The sequence below is a fragment of the Petaurus breviceps genome, unplaced genomic scaffold (genome assembly GCF_028583685.1).
Source record: "Petaurus breviceps papuanus isolate PSGF00001 unplaced genomic scaffold, PetGlider_PUasm1.0 80, whole genome shotgun sequence".
Taxonomy (NCBI): Eukaryota; Metazoa; Chordata; class Mammalia; order Diprotodontia; family Petauridae; genus Petaurus; species Petaurus breviceps.
In genome coordinates, this window is record NW_027186540.1 from 19,679,379 (window position 1) to 19,704,486 (window position 25,108).

General features: G+C 36.8%; 1 protein-coding gene across 1 annotated transcript in view; it reads left to right on the plus strand.

Moving 5' to 3' along the window:
• Nucleotides 1-25,108, plus strand: part of LOC138176033 (membrane-associated guanylate kinase, WW and PDZ domain-containing protein 2-like) — a 1,726,709-nt gene that overhangs the window by 1,463,131 nt on the left and 238,470 nt on the right. Inside the window, exon 11 of the mRNA XM_069106765.1 lies at nt 20,587-20,618. Coding sequence (XP_068962866.1) covers nt 20,587-20,618 — 32 coding nt within the window. The remainder of the gene's footprint in view (nt 1-20,586; nt 20,619-25,108) is intronic.

Genomic DNA, 25,108 nt, shown 5'->3' on the forward strand with positions numbered 1-25,108 from the left:
AACATCTTTGGCATATCACTGCAGCTTCGGTTAGTCTCATTTGCTGGGTGGTTCTCTCTGTATCTGTCTGTGTTCTCAATGTTGTGTGCTTTTCAGAGAAGGGAGGGCAGATAGGTGATGCAGTGAATAGTACGCTGGGCCTAGAGTCAGAAATCCCTGAGTTCAAATTCAGGCCCAGATACTTATTAGTGTGACTCTAGGAAAGTTATGTAACCTCTGTCTGCCTCAGTTTCCTCCAGTGTCAAATTGAGATAATAATAGCACCTACATCCCAGGGTTGTTGTGAGGATCAGATGAGATAATATTTATAAGACACTTAGCAGAGTGCCTACCACATAGTAGGTACCTAATAAATGTTTGTTTCCTTTGTTCCTCCTTTCTGCTTGGATGGTCTTATTTGTATTATGTATTTCTCTCTTTTACCTGACATAACAACGTTGCTATTCATTCACTTTAAAGTAGAGCTATTCAGCAGGAGTCATTGACATTCCATAATAGTTTAAGAAATATAATTTAAGTAATGGGAAGAACTCTGATGGGTAGAAGCAGATGCACTGGCCTTTGACTGGGATCTCTGAATTAAATGGAAGTGCTCATATTTGTACAAAGCGGTCATGGAATAATGATCCTACTTTCAGCTGCTCCATTTCTCTGGTTCAAAAAGAAACAAAAACTAAATAAATACAGTGACATCTTGCTTCTTAAGCCTTCTCATAACTGTCATATCAAAAGTTCAATGTCTGATTTTAAAGTCCCTACTCCTCTTTTAAATTGTTGACTCACATAATCATAGATCACAAATTCCAAGCTGAAAGATTCCCTAGAGGCCATCTAGTCCAATCCTCTAATTTTACTCATGAGGTTAAGTAATTGCTCAAGAGTACACATGTAGTAAATACAGAAGCTTGGATTTGAACCTGGTCCTGATTCTGGAGCCAGTACCCATCCTTCCTCTGATAGTTCTTAGGGCCAAAGAGTGTGTGGTTCTTGAAAGTGACTTCCTAAGCTCTCTATAGAGAATTTTGAAGGACAGAGTACTAACAATGTGCATTTCTCCCCATTCCCAAGCCATCACCAGGCCTCTCTATAGCCTTCAAAATTCTTCTCATACAATGATATTGATCAATAACCCTCGGAAAAGCCACTCTCGTGATCCATACATAGAATTCTGCCCCACCCCCAAACCCTTTTGAGAGATGTAGACTAGAGTGAAAATACTTGCATACCTATGCAGCATTCTATTCCAAAGCCTTCTAGGGAACAGCTGTCCCTTAATAAAATTGAACTGTCTATACATACTTAAATCTCTGAGTAAGGTAGCCTGCTAAGGCAGAGTACAGCCACTGGAAACTTATCTCAGCACAAAAGATTACTAAAAGAGATTTAATTTACTAGAAGTGTTTCCTTTTCCACCAAACACATCAGTAGAAAATGGTACAATAAAACTCTCACCCAGGACCTTGGGTGAATCTTGACATTCTTGCATTCAGAAAGAAATGTAAGATTCATTTCTTTGAATAGGACTCAAGCCAGTCCTCAGTAGAATATAAACTTGATCTTAACCCAATAGAGACTCCATAGCAAATATTCTGACTATGGTATTGTGAAAGTTTGAGCTAAAATAGCACTCCTTTTAAAGCGTCTAGGTTCTGTAGTATGGTAATTGATACTAGGGAAATATTTAAAGGGCTTTCATGGGACAGTCATTTGAAGTTGACTCTAACTGCAATAAATTAATTCAAGTACAATGTTCTTGAGTGACAGGTTGAGAGGCAATCTTCCTCCAGAAGGTAAATAATAGCTTCAAAACCCAGAGGTTGAGAGTCTTTAAGTTTAAGTTTTCCTGTAAGACTGTCATTGACAGTCTTGAAACTCCAGCATCTTATCTACTGCCTCTTGCTTTCTATTATCCTTTACAGATTAGATAAGTTTTCATTTGGTGAATAAAAATATTGAACCAAACTATTATAAATAACTCAGCAAAGTATAAATGGCAATAATAATAATAATAGTGAGCCCATTTTTTTTCCTTTCCAGTACCACAGACTATGCCAGCCCTCCTTCTGAAGTCAGAAGACTAATATCATAGAAAGCTCTCCTTTTAAAGATAAATTCTCTCACCCCTACATAACCCTAATAGTGTTTCCCTAAATAGGCTCATGTCACCACGGATCAGAGATCTTGGCAAATCAGTCTGAAACTTTATGAGGTGGAATGACAGTAGGATTCACAATGAAAATCTTTTCTTATTTCTCTATTGATAGACAATTTATCATAGACATGCATGAGATATGGATGGGTTGCATTGTGTACAAGTAAAAAGAATACTCACCCACATCAATGAGACTGTGGGTCCATTAAAGTAAATTAAAATGTCCCATCATGATTGCTTATGACTTCAGGCAATCTGGGACTCTAAAGAATTGAAATCCAAGAGCCAGCTAAAGATGTGGCCCAGCATATACTTTAGCTAATCAGTTGCACCAATATCTTTGTGAGCTCAAAAGACATGGAAGCAATTTTATTTTAAATTTGTGTTCTAAGTACCTAGAAAAAGCAATGGCTTTGATAAGAATAGAGTTAATAATGATGATGAAAATAAGTCACATTTTATACTTATTCAACCCTTTTTAGTTATAGATTCCAAAGTACTTATAAAAGATCTATGCCTGGTTCCTACTGACTTTCATAGCATGAATCTCTGCCTAAATTATGGTGTGGAAAAGTGTGTGCAATGGGATACTTGCCAAACAAGGTACAAAAGAGAATAGCGGTATTAAATCTAAATGGTTTTGCTGGGGAGGAGGGGGAGCATATCTTATTTAAAACCCTTGTTTCCATTTTTAGAGGTGATCTTTGAGTATATTTATAGTTGTGTGCTTTTAGTATTTCATTTTTCACTGGAAGTGTTTCACATGTTGACTACCGTTCTGGAACATCATCATGTGACCACTTTACTTCTCCTAGAACCTCATTGCACTTTCTGAATCTCAAAGCTTTAAAAAGCAGCAATAGGAGCTTCCATTCAGGGCTCAGATGTGGGAACAGGGCTCCTTCACTCATTACAAGATGACTCTTTAACAGTAGAATGCTTTTTAGAAGGCTCTGTGAGAACAGGTCTAGGAAATAAAACATATTCAGGCCTCAGTCTCCCTGAGGAACCCCAAATCACAAATCTGCTGGACAGTGGGACAAAAAAGGTAAAATATTTGTAAAAATACAAATTCTGAGAACAGTTCATATTCTAGAAACTATTTTAAATGTAAGGACTGAAGCATGACATCTATGTATTCCTATTTCTCAAAGGAAAATGGAGCATATCTACAAACCTTTTTTTTTTCAATTTTGTGTAGCTGATAGTTTGATCTGTTGAGATAGTGAGAATTGTGTTGTTCACTTTTCCCCCAATTATATGTTTCTTGTAGTAGTGTTTTTCTTCTCTTAACTATTTGCTATTTATTCCATCATTTGCTAAGGATGTTTTCCTTTGGGTCTAGCTTGTTTTTTGTTTGTTGGTTGGTTAGTTATCAGAGCTTTTAATTCTATTTTAATTATTGGAGATAGCAGACAAATCAAGGCAATAAATGACTCACCAGCCATTTGGGTTTGCTTCCAATTACTTTCATCTTTGGACATCAGTTCTTACTGGCTGTTCCTTATTCAAAGAACCCTTAACCTAAAAGCCTCTCTTCATTTCTGCTCATTAGCTGTTTATGTACCTAGCAACAGTATGCCTACCATGTATTAGGAAATATAAAGAGACAAATTGATTGCCTACATCCAGACCATTACTGGTTTCCTTTCAATAATCAAATGGATCAGGGCCCAAATGGCTTCATTATTAATAGTGTATAATGAGATCACAAAAAATACACATGTATAACCTTATCTCATGAATCCTGCAAATATCTCTTGGATTTGTCTCTACATAAGACAAGTGCAAATTTACAAATCATATTGAATTTTTATCCCCCCCCAATATTATTTTTCTTTATCAGAGATTCTTAACTATATTCTGTGATGTGGACCCTATTGGCAATTTGACAAAGTTTATGGACTACTCAGAATATTTTTTAAATTCATACTTGAAAGAAATGCCAAATTTCTTTTAGAGGTTAGTGAACGTTAAAGTTCTAATTTGTTCTTTCTCATTCAAGTTCACATATTCCCTGAAATATATTCATGGATTCTTTGTTAGGAATCTGTATTCTGCCTAGATTTAGTGAAACTATTAAAAATAAAACAAGGCAAGAGCTTGACTTTTATAAGTTTAAAATATGGTTTTGAAAGACAAATAAAAAATAGAAAGATAACATTCAAGTCAGCTATTTTACATCCGTGTTATTGTTGTTTTTAATTAACCAAATTTCCCACGAACTGGTCAATATAAATGAACATGGTTATTGAAATTCAAGGGAGCTTATAGATAACCCTGAAAGGAGTAACTCTTTATAAGCCAAACACAAATCATTTGTTTTAGAAGCTCTCTTCAGCTGCGAAGATATTCACTCCTATGTAATGGCATAAAGAGATAAGCACTGTCTTAAGCGTTGAGATAGGCATATGGTCCTCTTTTGTTAGGGAAAATAGATTTCATGAACTTCAAGCAACAAACTTATGAGATAATATATTCTTACTAAGAGCATTATAGCACAGTAGATAGAGCATATAGCTATTTCAACAACTGAACATAAAGAAGTTTTGTTACTTTACAGCATCCATGATTTCTTGAGAGTGAATATTCTGAAGGAGAGCATTTCAGACTTAGGCACCACAGAAGTCATCTTGTCCAAACCATAACTGAACAAGAATCTTCTCTACTACATGCTGGACAAGCAATCGAGCCCATTATCCTGATGGCTTTCATCTTTGGAGAGCTCAAGTTGGGGAATATTTCGTTTCCCTTACATCTACCCTAAATCTATTTCTTTACAATTTCTGCCCATTGTTTCTAGCTCTGTCTTCTGAAGCCAAACAGAAGAAGGCTAACTCCTCTTCCACATAAGAACTGCAATGACCTTTGATGAGTTCTTATATGACAAATGAAAGTTTTGGATTAAATAATATCTAAGGTTCTTTCTAGCTCTATTTATGTTTTTTAAAAGGTACCCAGTAAATCTTCTTTATATCTAATTGAAACCCCTCATGCTCAAACTTAAAACTACTGCTTCTCCTTTTCTTTAGTTAAGAGAGATTCAATTTCATTGCCCCCAAACTTGAAAACCACTATTAATCAATGAACCGACATTTATTTTACCCCTCCTATATGCCAGGCACTGGCAGTGCAAATACAAAGAATAAAAGACCTTTACTCTCAAGGAGTTTACAATTCCTCATGCTTCCTTTCTCCAGGAAGAATCCTTTTTGTATTCTTCTTCTTTCTTAAAGACCTTAGAAAAATACCTATATAGAAATGTCTTAAAGGTCTATAGAGAAGGAGCAATGAAAATTAGCCTTATACAGACAGAAACTAAAACCACAAGGGTGAATGAGATCCCAAGAGAATATGTTTAAAGTGAGAAAAATAAAACTGAAGAATATGCCTTGGTCTCATTAAAAAGGCAGACACTATATGTTCTCCTTGCTCTCCTGAAAACATTAGTCATCATTAGTCAGAGTAGCCCAGTCAGCAAGAGTAAAAGCTAGAGACATGGTTTGACCTTCATCCATCACACAAAGGAGATAATGTTCCAATTATACTTCATCCAGGAGGCTGAGGAGGACAGAGAATGCATGAAATATGGTGACGAGGATGAAGGCTCAAATTCAATATCTATCGAGCGAGCGGCAGGTGCAAAGACAAGCTTCCTGAGCTCTACTGCATTTGCTCTTACTATAAAACATGACCCTTGGTATCTCAGTTTGTGGAATCAAAGAAACTCAGCTTTAGGAAGGGCCTTAGAGAGAGCCTTAGTCCAATCCTCATCCAAATGCATTAAGCCTCTAAAAAGTGGGCATGCTTGGAAATCTCCAAGGAAGTGGCACACCCTATGTGTGAAGGCTATTCCTATCTGGAAAGCTGTTATTGTTAGGAAATTTTTCCATATTGAGCTAAAATCTCCCTCAGTGGAACTTCATTCATTGATCCTGCCCTCTAGGCTGAGCACAAATGTAATCTCTCTTTCCCATGTAGGTCTCTGCCTCCTCCCCAAGTTTTCTCTTCTCTAACCTAAACACACACACTGTTCTTTCTGATCCTCGTGTGACATGGTCTTATTTCCTCTTTGGAGGAAGGATAGTTAGAATCCCATGGACTAAAATTCTACAGTAAAAGGCAATTCAGGAGGGGATGCTAAATTCTAAAGGATGAAATCTGAAGACATCAAAGAGAAACACTTAAGATAAGGAAGAAAAGGGGAAGCTACCTGAGGATACCAACATGAACATACAGGGAATTAAGAGAAGCATAGTTTCTAAAAGTAAGGGGGTCAGAGTTTTTTCTATACTCTACCATGCTCAGACCCCATGTGGAGTTGACTTTTCTTTGTCGGTTATTGATGTCACAGTTAATGCATTATGTAAGGACCGGAACTTGGAATAGTTGACCTGGAAAAGAAAAGGGACTCAGGGAGTATATGATAGTTGCATTCATGTATTTGAAGGGATTTCTTCGGTCCTTGTTCTGCCTCAGGGGCTAGATCCAGGTCCAAAGAGTCAGATGTAGACTTGATAGCAAGAAAAACTTCCTAAAAGTTAGAGATGTTCAAAAGTGAAACAGAGATTGGATGTACATGTAAATATATTAAATTAAGAAATCTTTGGGGATATAGGTTAGACAAGATAACTAGTATGGTCCCTTTGAACTCTAAAAATCTGTGACTATTTTATTCTGTAATATGCAAACCAAATTCATAAAGTTTGTAAGTGACACAGATCAAAAGTTTTACTTGACATACACAAGTACCAGAAGATTCATACTTTAAAAAAAACCCACAACACTGCAACATTGTGTAGAGGAAATATTTAATCAGAGGACCTAACTTTACTTCTCAGCTTTGTGATCCTAAACAAGTCACTTTACTTTTATCAGTTTCAGTTACCTCATGTATAAAAATAAGGAAACTGCACAAATATGACTATCCTTAAAGTGTCTGTGCTCTAATAATCCTTGACTTTACTACTATAGATCCTTTCTCCACCAATATAGATTACTACTCTCTATGACTTGGTAGTCTTTGAGAGTTGCTGAGGTTCTTAAAAGTATGCCTATGGTCAACCTAATGCAAAGCTTATCTGAGTTTACCTGGCCGATTGTTCAAGTGACACATGGTCCAGTACAGATGCCATATTCAAAATCTTCCCACCATAGTAAGATTTGGAGTCAGAGAATCTGGTTTTGAATCTCAGTTCTGCCATGCTACCTGTGTATTCTTGACTGAGTTACTTAACTTCTGTAAAATGAGGGCATTAGACTAAATGACCTCTAAGGTCCCTTCTCCCTCTCAATCTGTTATATGACAAGCCATAGCTTGTCCTCCACTAATGTCATTGTCAAGAAACCTGACTCATCACCATTCCACAATGAAGTGTTAAGAGAACTTTTCTGAATGTTTTTCTTTTAACTGTTTTCTCAAATGTATATTTATCTTAAAACAGGCAGATTTAAACACCTGAAAGATCCAACTATTTTGTTTTACTTTTGAACTTATCTGCAGAACAGTGAGAAAACATTCAAAAGGATCATAGGACCATAGATACAGAAATGAAAGCAATCAGAGGCCAACTAATCCACCCTTCCCCCTCCCCCCCATTAAACAGATGAGAAAACTGAGTCATGGAATTAACAACATAGTTGATTTGTTTCCATTCCACAAGAATTTATTAAATGACCACTAAGTTCTAAATGCTATATAAGATATTTCTAAAAGTAGAAAAGAGTTGCTTCCTTCCATTGTCTTTTAACATTTGCTCAAAATTCTTGACTTTATGTAATTCTGGAATAAAAACAAACGAAGAAAAACAAGCAGAGAGACCTTTTAAGTGGCATTCTTAATTCTTCTTAAAGTTTTGCAAGACTTCTGGCATGCTTACAGATCTGATGCTTATCTAATTTAGTATGAGGTGTGATAAGACCATTGTGGCATGTAGACAAATTTTGACAATTGTTCCTGCTGGCCTTTGACAGTTTTTGCCCCCTAAAGGCTTTCATCCTTGATTGTGATGTATGTGGTCTCTCATAAATAGTTACTGATGTTCCATGGAAGTCAGATTTTCTATCATTAAACCTATATTCATTAATAATTTTAAACTAATGTTAAAAAATATCACCTCAGATTCCTATGTGTTGCTTCCCATGTAATGACTTCCTTTTACTATGTATTGTGCTGATTTTAATATAATTTCATCTGTCAAATTAGAAAACTGAATTGGTAGGCCTGTAAGATCTTTTCTAGAGGGGCAGCTAGATGGTGCAGTGAATAGAGCACTGGCCCTGTAGTTATAAGGACCTGAGTTCAAATCCAGCCTCAGACACTTGATACTTACAAGCTGTGTGACCTTGGGCAAGTCATTTAACCCCAATTGCCCTCCAAAAAAAAAGGAAAACTTTACCTCTTACAGTATTTTATCACCTTTGTGATAAGGGAGAAAAATTACTTTCTAAAGGAACCTGTTAGAGTCATGGGTTGCTTAATTCTTTTCTTCACTCTGCCTCCAGCCTCAGACCCAACTCTGATTATGCTTTTTGTTTCTATGTTTACCAGACTTGACAAAGTTCACAGTTAAGTAATGTTTTGTTGGGGAGGCTAGGTGGTGCAGTGAATAGAGCACTGGCTCTGGCATCAGGAGGACCCTGAGTTCAAATCCAGCTTCAGACACTTAACACAAAAACTAGCCATGTGACCTTAGTCAAGTCACTTAACCCCAATTGCCCTCCAAAAAGCAAAAAAAAAAAAAAAGAAAAGTAATGTTTTCTTTTGAACTAGCAGGAAGAGCTAGTGAATGAACTAGCAGAATTATAGCATAATAGCAGCTATATTTAGGTCTTTTATATAGTCATAGTATTTATGTGCTCTATGGTATGGACAGAGAGCCAGTCTTGGAGTAAGGAAGACCTAGGATTCATGTCCTACCCCTAACCACATACTGGATATGTGACTTTGGGCAAGTCACAACCTGTCAGCTCAATTGACAATTCTAAGACTGCTTTTCAGAGAAGATGCTAACCTGCACTAGAAGAGAAAGCTTCCTTATCTGGGAGTTCCCTATGGAAATAAAATCACAAGGCCAGTCACTATCTCTGTCTCTACCCTGTGTGCTAACACATAATAGTTAATATGCACCTAGTATCATCCATCTTATTTTTCTAGGCTTTAATAGATAATGCCATAGTCAACAATGTAAGATACAATGTCCAATTCTTTACTCTGCTATAAATGTCTTCTCCTTTTAGAAGTACCACAGATCCCAATGAATAGCTTAGTAGTCATTTAATACATTCTTATGGAATTGAATGTTAGTAGGATGCAGCACAATGTACTCTAGCCTACTATTCTATTACTCAGTGTTACAGACCATCAAGAAGTTATTTTTCCACCTTGTCCTTTAATGATCCACTGAATTGGAAAAAACCTAAAGAAGTATTGCCAGTTTATTTGTTTACCTTTAGGTCATTTAAATGGTTTATATAATAAAATAACAAGGGACCAGTTAGCCTGTTGCCTATAATCAGCCCTTCTATTGTGACAGCTTGTCAATGTCATTCATAATTTTCAAGGCAAAGAGTAAAATTAGGTTATTGATGAAAATATTTCTCTTTTAACATTTTGAAGCAAATTGCTATTGATTTTTAAAAAATGTTTGACATCTTAATTAATTTGGTTAACCTGCAGTTCAAATCACAGCTTCTCATTTGCGTAGTGACCTATCTTGCTAAAACAGAAAGAATCTATAATTCAGATCTTGTTCCAACACCAGAGGCAAGAGTTGGACATATGGAATTTCTGGCTGATGTTTAGTAATTGTATGAGCAATCAGAATCAGTTTCACCAATTATTAGTATTTTAATATTTGTATGAACAATTGGTATCATTGCCACCTACTATTGTTCTAAGTAGATAGGAAAATTTATGATTTATCTACTAAGTTTAGAAATATGGAAATATTTCCATACATTTCTATACATTCTTGAAGGAAAGCTAAATCCCAAAGGACTTTCCTGAAGAACAGTCTGATATGATGAGTCATTTGAATGGAAAATGTCTTCCAGTGAATAGAAGTCTACCATATCATTCTTAAAGGAAATGGGCTAGTTTCTTTTGGGTCTTAGTATCCCCAGCCTAGCATAGGTCTTACAGGTAGTTGGGTTTCATGAGTGTTTGTTTCACTTTAAGAGAAGATTCACTGGCAATGATGATACTATTCATTTGATATATGGGTATTATTTAAAATAGCTAATGTACAGACTATGCTAATGCATAGAAAAATCATTTTATTTGATGCTGTTTATAGTGCCTATTGCATTTTACAGATAAACAGAAGGCCATCTTGTCTGTTTGGAGGCAGATAAATGAAATTTGACATTGTCATTTCTTCCAGACCAAAGAAAATATCTCTAAAGAAAGGGTAGTTACCAATAAAAACCCTATGATTGGTCAACTACTTTAAGAAGTCCAATTGGTCCAACACATGTCAACCAATTTAAGAAGCAAAACACTTTCTGACCAAAGGATAATGTAGAAAAAATAAGCATACATATATGTATGTGTGCATATACATATTTATACTGAGAAAAAGCGCCATTTTAGGGATTTAACTAGGTTAAATACACATCTATCATGTTCTGTTTTGTTTTTGTCTCAAAGTACTTTATAAGGGTATCTGGTGATACCATTAAGACTGTGAAGTCTTTCCTCTCTGGGAAAACAGTAAAATGCCATCTATGAGGAATTAAGCACTATTTGAGAGAGTAAGATCATTCCTAGGGCAGTCTAAGCATTTGAATCACACTTTGAAATGTAAGTAGAACTTTTTAAAGGATATTTTGGGGTAAGAGTAGAAATTAAGAAAGTCTAAAGGCAATGCAAAGAGCAGCTATCTCTCCATTAAAAAAAACCCTCCAGGTCTAGCCAAAATATTGAATGTATTTCTTGTCTAGTATAGATGTGGCTAGATGTTGAATAGTACAACTTCTTGTATATTTTCCATGCTTGCTTAAGGGAAAAAATCATTTTGCAGTTTGGGTCAGTTCCATTAAGAAGAATTGGCCTTTTACTGGCTTCTGATTGCTTGAACAAATTACTTAAAGGAATTGCAGATTTTAACCCATTTATTGAATTTTAATAAGAAATACATGAATCAGTCAGAAACCAGGAAAAGTGTGTAGCATTGAACTAGTTTTAATGGAAATTAGCTCATTACCCCGCTGGCTTACAACATCTACTATGGACAGAATTTTTTATGGAAAGCTTGGGTCTATTTGCCAGTCTTTGAAAATTAGGAGGGTTTTTTAATTAAAAATTAACTTTATTATTAGTATTTCCTTTTCCCAAAATAAGCCCTTAGCAAAGACTCCTAAAAGCTTATTTTTTTTCTTTTTAGGAACATTATATAAACTGTTTTTCTCACCTATAAATTTTTCTCAATCCTGAAAGGTGTTCACAGAAGGAATGGGGAAAAGGAATTCCCTGCACTGAACAAAATCCCTTTAAATGGAAGACTGACACTGGCTTTATTCCTTCATTCTTTGTTGAAGCACATTGGGGTATCAGAGCCATTTAATTATCTACCATAAATTCAAAAGCACCAAGAAATCATAAAAAAAAATCCAGTATACCTTCTCTCTATGTGAATATCTGGCTACTTTCATCTGAAGTAAAAATATGGAGCATATAGTTTCTCATTCATTAAAAGAAGCATTTACTAAGTATCTACTATGTGTCAGGCAAGGTGCTAGACAGTGAAGTTAAAAAAAGGGGAAAAAAAATCCTGCCTTCAAAGAGCTTACATTCTCTTGCAGAGGGAGAGAGGTAGACACATTGCTGAAAAACACATACACAGATATCACAAATATTACATATATGTATATCTACACATATGCACATGCATAGATATATGTATGTTTGTATGTATATATATATATTTTATATATATATATAATATATGCACACTAAAAGGTATAAAATAATGGGGGAGGGAGTTGAGGAGAGAATGTACCTACAAACACATCCAATTCTCCTCTGTCCTTAAAAAAAATTACCACTAAATCCTACCATGTCCATTAACCATCATCCTATATATTTCCTACCCTTCTCAGCTAAACTCCTTGTAAAAGCTATCTATATTCATTTCTTTAATTTCCTCTATTCCCACTCCCTTTCTTCTCCTTCTGCATTCTAACTTCTGACCTCATTATTCAATTAGAACTGCTCTCTCCAAAGTTGGCAATGATCTCTTTAATGCCAAAACTAATGGCCTGTTCCAGTTCTCATTTTTGTTGACCTCTTTTCAGCATTTTATACTGTTCGTCCACCTTCTGAATATTCTCACTTTTCTGAGTGTGTGTTAATTGTTCTTTCTCAATCTTCTTTGATGGATTTTCAGTCCTGCCCATGGACTGTAGGCATCCTCACAGTTCTGTCATGGGTCTCCTTTTTTATCTCTATACTCTCTCAGTGATCTCATTAGCTCATATAAGTTTAATTTTCATATACATGCAGATAATTGCAAGATGTATCTATATCGATTAATTATCTGTCTATCTATTTATTTATCTCCTTATGTGTGTGTGTATCTGTATCCATTCCTAGTCTCTGTCATAAATTCCAATCCCTGTCCCAAATTACTAACTTCCTATTGGACATTTCAAGCTGAGCTTCCTATAGGCATCTCAAATTTAATGTCCAAAACAGAAGTCATTGTGTTTCCCCCAAAAGCCCACTGTTTTACAAAGTTCCCTATTGCTCTCAAGAGTAACCTTCTCTCCTTTCAGTTACCCTATTTCTGAACCCTAGTATGTGGGGTTGACTCCTTACTCTTATTCTCTTGGGGTAACATACCCACTCATTTGCCAAATTTTGGCGTTTCTCAACAACATTTCTTGCAGATAGTCCCTTATTTTCTGTCACAAAGCCAATCATCTAGTTCAGTTACTTCTTACTTTTTTCATGGACTATTACAATGGACTTCTAATTAGACTCCCTGTTTCAAGCCTCTCTCCTTGCATACTCTACAGGCATATAGTGCCATTGGTTCTCACTTTCCTCTCGGGGAAGTTAGCGCCCAAACTGAGCTTCATACTGTGCCTGGACCACCAACAAACCTTCTAGACACTCCCATAGGCATCCTTGAGTAGGGCAATGACATAAACAGACCTCTTTTTGTTTTGACAGCTGAATAGTAAATGGATTGGAGAAGAGAAAGACTTGAGACTGGGAGATGCCTGGTGAGAAGTGATAGGAGAGATGACCAGAGAGCTGAGAGAAGAAAATGGGAACCATCTGAATGAGAATGGTGGTATTCTGAGAAATTCCTGCCCCTAGGGAGAGATAACAATCTTAGGAGCATCTTTTGGTGTTTCCAGAGGACTCCAAATTAAGAATGGTCAAGATAGGGCTCCATGCTGGTCCTTCAGCAGGATTACTCAATCCAGAAGGTGATGGAGATGGGCAATAGAATAACTGTAGGAGTGTTTTGGTGGAATGTGGACTAAAAAATCAGTTCCTCAATAGAAGGACTTGCTCACAAAAGTTGTTCATCCAGGATGTGGTTCATCCATTGAACTGTCCTAAACATGTTGCTTAGTATAACATTCAGCCTTTTGTCAATTTAGACACTAAGCATTAAGGGAGGTTTGATTTTACAGGCAACTAGTAGATTGAGTACTTGAGTTGAAGTCGGGAAGACCTGAGTCAGACTTCACTAATTGTATAACTACAGGCAAATCACTTCATCTCTCTTAGCCTCAGTTTCCTTTTATATAAAATGAGGATGATAATAATAGCAGGGTAAGGTAGTTGTAAGAGTCAAATGAAACATTCTATGTAAAGCATTTTGCAAGTCTTGGTGCATTATATAAACGAGTTAATACTGTTTTCAGAATAGCTCTACCAACTGATGAACCACTGCAAGCTGAAATTGTACTTACAGAAAGCACTAAGTTGTCACTTTGAGGTTTTTTTGTTGTTTTTCAAGGGCACTTCTCTGTTATTGATGATGTTGACTAAGTAGTGTCTAGGCCCATCCATTAAGAGAAAACATAGGTGAGTCAAGGTTGTCTAGGAGCAAACATAAAAAAGGTAAAGGTCTCTGCATAAAATGGGATCCTCTGAGATACTGTAAGGCCAGATTTTTTTTTCAATAAAACTATTTCTTTTGGAAGAAGCAGAAGCTCTAATCACCTCCTTGCCCTTGCTGATTTCAGATTACCATGCCTGCAAAAGTGATTACCCTTCTTGGTGCTATGGTTATTTTTAATTGGTCTCCAAAAGCTCACCAGACATTCTCCCATGATTTATTTATTAAAATGTAACATCTCATTGATATGCTTGGTTTATGTAAATGCCAACATGGAAGTCAAAATTAAGTTATTCTTTTCTAATGATTTTCAAAGTTCCAGCCATTTTTTTGTTGAAGCATGATATGCTTTTGATTTGCTTTCCAGCCTAGTTTACCATTCTATGTTTATATTGTCTCATTTACTGTTGTGCTTCTGTTTGCAAAGCACTTGATACCCATCGTTTCATTTTAGACTCATAGCTCACCTGTGAGGTAGGGGCTTTTATTGGTCCTATTTTACAAATGAGGAAACCAAGGCTTTGAGAAGGTAGGTGACTAGCCTAAGGTCACAATGTGTGAGACAGGATTTAGATTTTCCTGACTCCAAATCTAATGTCTTCCTGTCACCTCACTTATTCTAGTTAGGGTTTCTCTTCCCTCCTTATTCTTTCCCTACCTAGATACTCATTTCCCTTCAGAAGCCCTGAAGCACCTTCCTCACACCTGTTCAGTCTCTAGTCTCTACCTTTCATCCTACCTGGATATGGTTAAGGGAAGGGCCATAAAGTGAACTGAATGATGGTGGCAAAGAAGGGAAACCAGGCACTGCGTCCTGTACTTCTCTGCAATTGCTCCCATCCTAATACTGTTCTGTCAGTAGCAATGTGTCCTGACTTCATCCTGCCCTGATCTCAAGCCAAAGGCCTTGTTCATTCATCCAGAGCCTCTGCCTCTGCTCTTGTGATGGAACCCCCAGGCTAACCCAAGTCCGCTTTTTCTCTGAATATTTCCTCCATCCTTTGGTATATACTGTCATAATTAGCATCTCTATATGATTTTCTTTTTCCCTAAAGAGCCTGAAATGGGAAGAAAAAAAAAAAAGATAAAGTGATGGGCCAGAGGAGAGAGCTTTCTAACACTTTGCTTCTTTTTTATGCACTACCAGTAAAAACCCTTTAGAAAAATGCAGAAGGGTTATTCATAAACTGTATTCAGTTCCTCATTCAGTTAGGGAAGAGAAGAAACCTGCTCATATATAAAATCATAGAATTTTAGAGTTGAGAAGGACCCATGAGGCCACTTAGGCTATAGTCAATCTTATAAATGGGGAAATTGTTTCTGAAGCATCCCCAACAAGAGATTGCCTAGCTTTTACTTGAACGTACTTCCAGTGATGGGGCACTTATTACCAGTGAGGTACTTAATTCAATTTTCAAACAGTCTTATTTGTTTAAAAGGCCTTTATCTGAAATATGACTCCTTATACCATCCACTAGTTCTCTCTTTTGTTCCTAGTTCTCTCTTTTGTACCTACAAAGAAAAGAAGAAATCAAATGCCTCTTCCACACAGTCTTTCAAATAGATGAACAAAATGTTAACGTCCCCTAATCTCCTTATCAAGCAACATGGAAACAAAAGGAAAAATGGTATTGGGAAACAAAGCAAGTGGGCCAGTCTGTGGCACCCGCAGAAGAAAAGAGAGTGGCAGGCAACTTGCAGGAGCCCAGAAGTGTCTGAAGAAATGTGTGCTGAAAGGATTCCTTTATTCTATGCTGCTTACCCCTCTACCCTTTCTCCTTCTTCTCTCAGGCCCCTGAACACTTCCTTTCCCCACATTTCACTTCCTCAAGTCTCTTCCCTGCATACAGACACAAACACACACACACACACACACATATATGTATATATATATATCCATATTTATACATATACATGTATCTCTGTGTGTATAAAACATATACAACATAAAACACACAAAACAGTGGCATATATACATGTTGTATATGTTGTATACACATAATCTTATATACGTGTTTATTTGTATATGTACATAAATGTTTTTTAAAGGAAAACATTCAGCAAGAGAGGGGGAAGGAAGGGAAGAGAAGGAAGAATTAATTCCCCTCGTGCCTACATGTGTTAAACACTGGGTTAAGCAATTTCACAAATATTGCCTCATTTGATCCTCACAACTGCCCTTGGAGGCAGGTGCTATTATTATGCCCATTTTACAGTTGAGGAAACTGAAGAAAATAGAGGTGAAGTGAGGGAACTGCTAGGATCCCATACTGCACCGGCTCGCACTCCTGCTTTTATTGTGCATGTCTGCTAGATCAAAACAAAATTTGGCTTTATTTTTCTATCATGGACAATGCAGAGCCTCTCTGGCTCCCTCCTTTCATTTCCATTTTTACAGAACAATTGATAATTTTTCAAAGGCTTGCAGAGGTTCTCCTAAGCATTACTTTTTACTTTTATGAATGTAAGCCTTTTTTAAAAAATCATTATTTTTTTCTTGAGTCAAGTTGCTTCCATTTGACCAGCTCAATTGTTCCCCATCCAAATACAGTGTGACCTAGAAAAGTCAGCTGCTCCATTGGTGCCTGAAGGCTTCTGTGCTGAGCAAGGTTACTTTTTTATGTTCCAACCTGGTGTTAAAATCATCCCAGGAACTTCCATATAAGAAGCGAGAAAGAGACTTAGAGCGTGGCCTACAGGTAATGGGTCAGTCCAGATTAAATAATTTTAGTAGTTCAGAGAACTCAGGAGCTGCTTCTGAAGGGAGGCCAAGCTAAATTACAGTCTCACCTTTCCAGTTCCTTAGTTTCATCTTAGTTCTGGTAGCTAAACTGCCAAAAGGGCAGAGGATTATGCATTTTTGCCATGGGAAAAATGATATACTCTAAGATTATTTCCCAGGCTCCCCATCGGGCTAACCCATTACAAATTGTGAGAAGGTACTCTGCCAAATGTTCCACTGCATACGTGTCTATTTCCAGAAAAGATCCTGGAGGAGGAAAAAAAAATCAAAGCATTTCATAGAATTTTCTTTCATAGGCATGCTATAAGCAAGGCGCTGGTGTGAGGATAGCTGGAAAGGAAAGATATCACAAAAACTCTATGATCATATTTCAATTTTCACTGCATATTAGCAACATTCACTAGTGCTACATTTGAGGATTTAGAAGCTATACACAGCTAACAAAATGCAAGGAGGGCCACATGACTAAAGTGAAATCACTCCTAGACCAAGAGAAGAAGGGAGAAGAGAAGGAGGAGGAGGAGAAGGATAATTAGCATTTACAGAGCACTTTAAGGTTTACAAAGCACTTTACAAATATCTCATTTGATTCTCACAACAATCCTGAGATTTAGAGGCTATTATTATCCCCATTTTGTGAGGGACAAATGGGGAAACTGAGGCAGACCAAGATCATTTGACTTGTCCAGAGCACAGCCCTAGTAAGTGTCAAAGATGGGATTTGAATTCAGGTCTTCCTGATTCCAAGTCTAGCAATCTACTCAGGGCACCACCACAACTCAAAAGCAGTAAAACCTTGAGCAAATCGCTTCCCCTCTCTTAGGGTCAATCTTCTCATCTGAAAATGAAAAATTAAAAATGACTAAGTGAACACTAAGGTTTTATTGCCTCCGAAATTATATTCCAATAATTGATTCAAAATCTCATTTTTTCCCCATTTACAAAAAAAAAATCTTAACGTCTCAGCCTCAGAAATATCATTCAAACAAAGTTAATGGTCTTTTTAGTGTAATGCATTTAATACTTTAGGTTCATGCACAAGGTGATGGGGGGAAAGGTAGATCATTATTGTCCCAGAAGTTAATGATTATCTTTACTTAATCTTCATCCTTCTTGATTTCTCTATAGCATTCAACATTCTTGGCCAACTTTTCCTCCTGGATACTATCTTTTCCCTGTTTTTTCTAGACCCTGCTCTATCTTTGGTTTCTCCTCCTATCTGTTTATTGTTTTTCAGTAAAGATCCTTTGCTCCATTGTTCATTTCTTACCCACTACAATGGGCATCCTTTAAGATTCTGTCCTAGGACTTTCCTTTTTTCTGTTTACCCGCTCTCTTGGTAACCTTCCACATCTATCCATCCATCTGTCTATCTATATATCCATCTATCCTCACAATTGCTTTCCTAAAGCCCAGTTGTATATTGTTAATTACCTTCTTGACATCTCCTGCTGGTTATTCTATAGGCATTCCAAATTCAACATTTCCAAAATAAAATTCATTGTTTTCTTTTCTCCTCTGCCCAAAAAAAGCACCACTCCTCTAAAATTCCTTATTTCTGTTGAAAGTATCCCATCTTTCCCCTTGACCAGATTTGCAACTCCAGAATCATGCCTACCCTCTTCCATCCCTCATTCCTTCATCTTTTATGTACAATTAGATGCTAAATCCTGTCAATATTTCCTAGGTGGTGCCACCTGAACTAAGCCTTAAGTGGAGCTAGGGATTCCAGGGTGTTAGGTTAAGGAAGGAGAGCATTCCAGGCATGGAGAACAGCTTATACATAAACATAGAGGTAGGGGATGGATTGAATATAGAGAACAAGATGCCAAATGACTGTAACATAGAGTGTGTCAGGAGGGGAAATGGGAAATAAGTCTGGAGAGATAAATTAGAGTTTCCTTGTGAATAGTTTAAAATACAAAACAGAGGAATTTGTATTTCATACTAGATGACCATTTGCAATAGTACTTGAAGACTGTTTTCTATACACCTTAGAAAACCAGTTAAACAATTCATTAGGGGCTAAAAAAAAATTAATTCTTGTCTACTTTGCATCTGGTGGAGAAAAAAGAGAAAAGATCGATTTTTTTTTTTACTTTTCCCTTGGAGGTGTTGGAGGTCTTTTGGGGAGAAGTTAAGCTAGGAGAGAGACACTTGCTACCAGAACCCAGGGTAATGGTATCTGCAAGAGAACCTTCATGCATTGTAAACTGTGATTTGCTTACACTCTTCTTAGTGCTTCCCCTTTAAGCATTGACCACATTATTTAAAGGTCTAACTAATATTAATTTAACTAATCACCTAACTAATTAGCCTAGCTACTAATAAGCTCAAGCAAGTTTAAGTTGTTAAAGACAGAGAGAAAAAAAGGGGATCCATAGGTTTTAGTGAAAGCCACACTGCCTTAGATGCTATGCTACTTATAAAGGAAAATGTACTAAAGTTTTCTGTTGCTGCTACTTACTACAGGTCTTGAACTTTTGGTAGATGAGAAAAATGCATATGTTTTCAGCATAGCATGCTATTTCTGAGGATAGTTTTCCTTTGGACATATAATTGCCAAAATGGGAAAATGTGATGTGATGAGGAAATACTTAGATTTGTAAAATGACATCTACTGTGGCTAATTTATTCTTTGGGAGAGGGGATAAGGGCAGAAATTTTTGTCAGAACTTTTTTTCAAGTTTTTTTTTCTTAAATTATGATAAAGCTTTCCTCATTTTGTCTGTATTCATATGATGTATCATTCCAGACTAAAAAATGCAAATCTGACTGCTATCTCAGTTGTCATTTGAGGTCACAACAGAATCAGCCAAATCAGTTTTGTCATTTGTGACAGCAAGGAGAGTTCCATTGCCTGAAAACATTATTGATCTGGTATCCAATGGATATTCGTTTCTAATGCCAGTTCATTTCTGAGATCACATACTTTTTTTTTTCAGTTCTAACATACTTAGAATATGTTATTCAGAAATTGAATTAAGGTCCTCTGAACACCCAAAGGACAATTCAGGGTTAGAACTGTAAGGGACCTAAAAGATCCCTGAGCCCAATCACTATAAAGTCACTAATGATAAGTAGCAGAGCTAAGATTTGAGCACAGATCTAATTCTAAAATTAGTTATCTTACCGTATTTCAATATTACACTTACCCAGCCAATTTAACCTTGTAATGACATGCTACAAAAAAATGCTCCTCCTATTTCTTTACATGAAAAGCATTTTCCTATGAAAAATTCTATTTATTTGCTTGTATAATTCTCTCCATTGCTCCATATCAGAGGCAGTCATGCCTAATGTCAGCCCAAGTCAGGAAAGCTGATACTTACCTTGAAAATAGTAATAACCCCTCAGTGTTTTGATTTCCCCAAATGTAAAATAAGAAAATATCACTATGTAAAATCAGTGAAATTCTTTGAGATCTGGAGTTTAGGCTATAAAGTTGGACAATTTTAAATTATTCATTATTACTTTCATTCCTCAACTGTATACTATTATGTATTATAATGGGAAGAATTGATTGTAAAGAATCTGAACATGGAATTATTTAGGACTAATGCCTTGATGTGTTTTTTTTTTAAGTTGACATTTTGTTTTCTTTATTTCAGGTTTCTTTTCTCCTTGGAAAACTCCAAAGCCTGTAAGTTGGTACCATTATATTTTTCTCCTGTGGTTCTAATGATGATGTCCATTTCTATAAATGTTTACCAATAGTCTCCCCATTTAACATGGCAGCAACATGATACAGTACAAGGAGCAATGAACTTGGAATTACAAGACCTAAGTGTGAATTTCAGTTCCACCTGTGTGACATTGGACAAGTCATTTAGCCTCTCTGTCCATCAGTTTCTTCATTTGCATAATGAAGGGGTTTAAACCAGATGGCCTCTGAGAGCTTTTCTAGCTCTGAATCTTTGCTAATGTGATCCCTTGAGTACTACAGATGACCTAGAAGGTCCCTTACACTTCTCGAACTATGATCCCATATCAAAAGAATAAATGTCCCTTCGTTATTTCTTAATGCCAGGTTATCATAGACTAAATTAAAGAGTAACCCTTCATTTCTGTCTCCTTTTTACTTTCAGAACTCTGACTCCCATTGGAATTGTAGCTTTAAAAGGATTCCTTAAGAGGGATTTCCCAATAAATCTCTTAATATCCCTCTCAGAAACACTATGGTCTTTTGTGCTAATACACCATTTATTAAAACTATCCCAATTAACATGGACCCACAAGTCCAGAGAGTATCAAAGAAATTCATATAGGCCTACCTGAACAGAACTGAGCTCTGTGCAAATAAGAATCTTTAATGGAAGCTAAATCAGAATCCACAGAATCACAGTAGTGACTGATAGTCTTCAGGTGAATAACATTCAGTTTTTTAAACATTCGCTTAACTTCTCTGGGACTCAGTTTCACTCATGTGAAGAAATTGAGAGCCAGAAGGCTAAATGCCAGTGTGCTGAACCATCACTTGCTGTATCTCCATGTGGCTGCCAGATCAATAAGAAGCTGAATTTTCTCTCATGAGACAGCCTAAAACATTGATAAGAGTGAACAGGCTGGTAAATGTATTTAAAGGTTGATGGATTTTGTCTATCTCTTTGACAGAGTTGAATTAGTAGTTGTAGAGAAACCCAAATTGCTAGGAGGGAAGAAAATGCATAGTTATGCTACTGTTTTGTCATGGATTCAGTAGTGAGGAGTAAATTTATGGTGTGTTAGGAGAGTTCATCCTGCTTTAAATTTTTGTGAAAATCACACAAGTAAAAGACTTATGGTGGCATGATTAAATCAAGAAAAGCATTGGGCCTGAAGACAGCATACTTTCTCTCCATGTTTTCACATTTTTCCCTGTCTCATTTCTCTTCTGATTTTGCCTGGTAAGAAGGAGCTCTAACTGTTAGCCTGACCAATGAGTTAGAAATTTTTAAAAAGTTTTGTGTGCATATGTGTTTGTATGTATGTGTGTGTGACTGGTTTAGAAACTCATTTGGTTCATTTCAACTGGAAAAGTATTATAAAATTTACTATTTTACAAGGATATTCTCCAACTAAATGAGATATCTTTTAAAATGAGGTGGAGACATACACTACAGGAAAACTTATTATTATCCATTCTAATAGAAAAGTTACCAGTATATTAATCTCTACTTTGGCCTTTCCTCCGACAGAGATGGGGAAATGAGTAATTGGAGAATCAACCTGGACACATGCTTTTGGGGCTTAAGGAAATTATCAACATGTGCATTATCATCATTTAGGATTTACCCCTTATTTTTAGCAAAGAACCTGTGATTGGAAATTATTCCACATTCTTAGCAAAACATTTAATTTAATACATGATTTTGAAAAGAGGGAACTTCAGCAGTGTTTAATCTGGTATATCAGAAAGGACATTTAAGTTGGAGTCCAAGGATCTGACTTTGTCTTCTAAGTCTGTGTCACTTGCTAACTGTGTGACTTAACTCTCTGAACTCTCTGAGCCTTGATTCTCTTATATGAAAAATGGAAAAAATGATGATTGCTCTACTTTCCTCCCAAGATTGGTACAAGGAACAAATGAAATAATATGTGTGAAATGTTTTATAAATCATGAAGTACTATATTATATCATTTTGATCATTTATCACTATCTGGTTTAAGTGTGTTCTTTTGGCCAAAATTCCCAACACTAATTCCTTCTGCCCAATCTTAAAACAGTGTGGTCTGGTGTTGTACACTTTCTGATTGAATTTAACTAGAAACTTTTCAGCACCATCACATTGCTACAATTATGCGATCTAGTGATTTCCTTATATGTACCACATTTATACAGATTATGCCATTTGATGTAATTATAGCATTTGCTGTCATTATAGTAATTACATCCATAGTCAATAATTCCAAAAAAGGTTTCTCAGAACCTAATTTACAATTAATCTTGAACTCATGCTGCCCCACAAAAGCAAAGCAACAACAACCAAGTTCTGAACTTCCAGGACCTCAGCCTTGCAAAGGGAACCTGTCACTTTGGTACCAGGTTCATGAATCTCCCTAGATTTTCTGTGGTCCAAAGATTTTCATGCTTCCACCAAGTTCCCACTGAAATCACCCACAGTTCTGTTTGAGGAAAAAGATGCCAGGTTTCTGTTCTGCGATGCAGAAATTTTTGCTTTTCTGCTGAGCCTTCTATCTTGGGGAACATTTTTATCTGTTACACAGGATATAGACACCAAGAGACCAAGACAAGCTTGAAGAGGCTGTGACAGGGACTCTAGCTAGCTATGCAGGAGGGGTCTGGAAGATCCCATAGACCAAGCCAGGAAACAGATCGGGATGATTGTTAATATAGGAAGGGACAAACCAGTCCTCTAAATCTAGTCAGTAAATTAGAATCAGGTGTCTAGGAAATTGATTTAGAACTAGTGGAGGCATCAGAAACCATCTATTCCAACCCCTTCATTCTACAGGAAAATGAAACCCAGAGAGATTAAGTAACTTCCCCAAAATCACACAGCTAATAAGAGATAGAACTCAGTCAAGGTAAATGGGCAATATCCAAAGTTAAAGTATTCATTGGAAATAGGAAGAAACAAGAAGATGCAATAGAGCCAAATAGGTCAGTAACCAGAGTCTAAATCCCAAGTTAAGTAAAGGAAGAGCAAGAAAGCACTGGATTCTCCCAGTTAGAACGTAAGACCCTTGTGATCAGGCATTATTTCTTTTTTTTCCCCCTGGTGCCTAGTACATAGCCTCAGACGTAGTTGGCATTTAGAAAATTCTTGTTAATTGGCTAATTGATGTAAGCGGTACAGAGTTCAAAGACGAAAAAGCCAAATGGAATAGCAAAGCCTATGGAGATTGTGCATAGTTCGAGGTAGTGAACAGAACCCAAAGGCAAAGAAGGAAATCTGGAAACAGGCAGGTACTGTAGGTGCTGGCTGAGTAGTAACATTCAGAATTCAACCAAGGTAACTAAATGGTTCATCAGGAATTGTACTAGAAAGTAAGGTTGAGACCACTTTTCTGGCCTCAAGGCTACTTGCCTTCAGTCCTGATTTTATGTCTCCTCCTGGATAGGTGCAGGCATGGGCTTGCTTTTAAGTGTTGATAACCCAGGAAAGGCAGAGCCCTATAGATGCAGGCAGATACTGATGACAGGAGAAGACCTTACCATTTCTGGAACAGTCTTAGCCTGAAAAGTCAGTACTGTTTTTATTCTATAAATCCCCTCCCCCACCCCAGTCATTTTTATGAGTGCCATGGTTTGGAACTTTTAAAATCACCTCATGAAATGGCTTCAAGTATTGATGAATGTCATAGCAAAAAGTTGTGAATGCTTTCCTAAGTACACACAGGACTGGAGACAGATTTCCCATTCTGTGTGCTTCACAATCTCTAGAGTTTGTCACTCTGCCATGGGAATGAGCTGACTATCCCAAACAATGCTGGTGGCATTGTTGGCTTTCTAGTTTTGAAATTGTTTTTTAGATCTCCTAATACTTCACCTGAAACACGCTGGCTTCACTGCACTGTTTAGGAGCTGATATGTACCCCAGCAAGATGTTTAGTGGTGACAGATCACCTGCCTTGCAAAGATGGGGAAAACAACAAGACGTGAGCACAAGCCCTATTACAGCAAATAGAACACCGTGGCTACTCAGACTGTATACTTCAAGTTTATGTGCTGTGTTTATAAAACTTGTCAGGATTGAACACCTTATGTGTGAAGTACTCAGGGAGGCACAAATCATACAAGACAAAGAACACTGCATTTGGAGTATGAGGCCAGGTGTGAATCCTTGCTCTGCCACTCATTTACTACATATAGGACCTTGGGCAAGGCACTTATAATTTTGTTGTCCCTCAGGTTTTTTAAATGACTGGGTTGACCGAAAACAGGGATTCTTAACTATGGATAGATTTCAAGGGGCTTGTGATTGGGATGGGGGGGGGGGAAATGACAGCTTTATTTTTACTAATCTCTAACCAAAATTTAGCATTTCCTTCAATTATAAATGTAGGCAACCCAACATTTTTCTTGGAATACTGTTTTTTGAATAGTGCTTAATACATAGTAAGCACTTAAATGCTTTATCTGTTTCTCTCTCTCTCTCTCTCTCTCTCTCTCTCTCTCTCTCTCTCTCT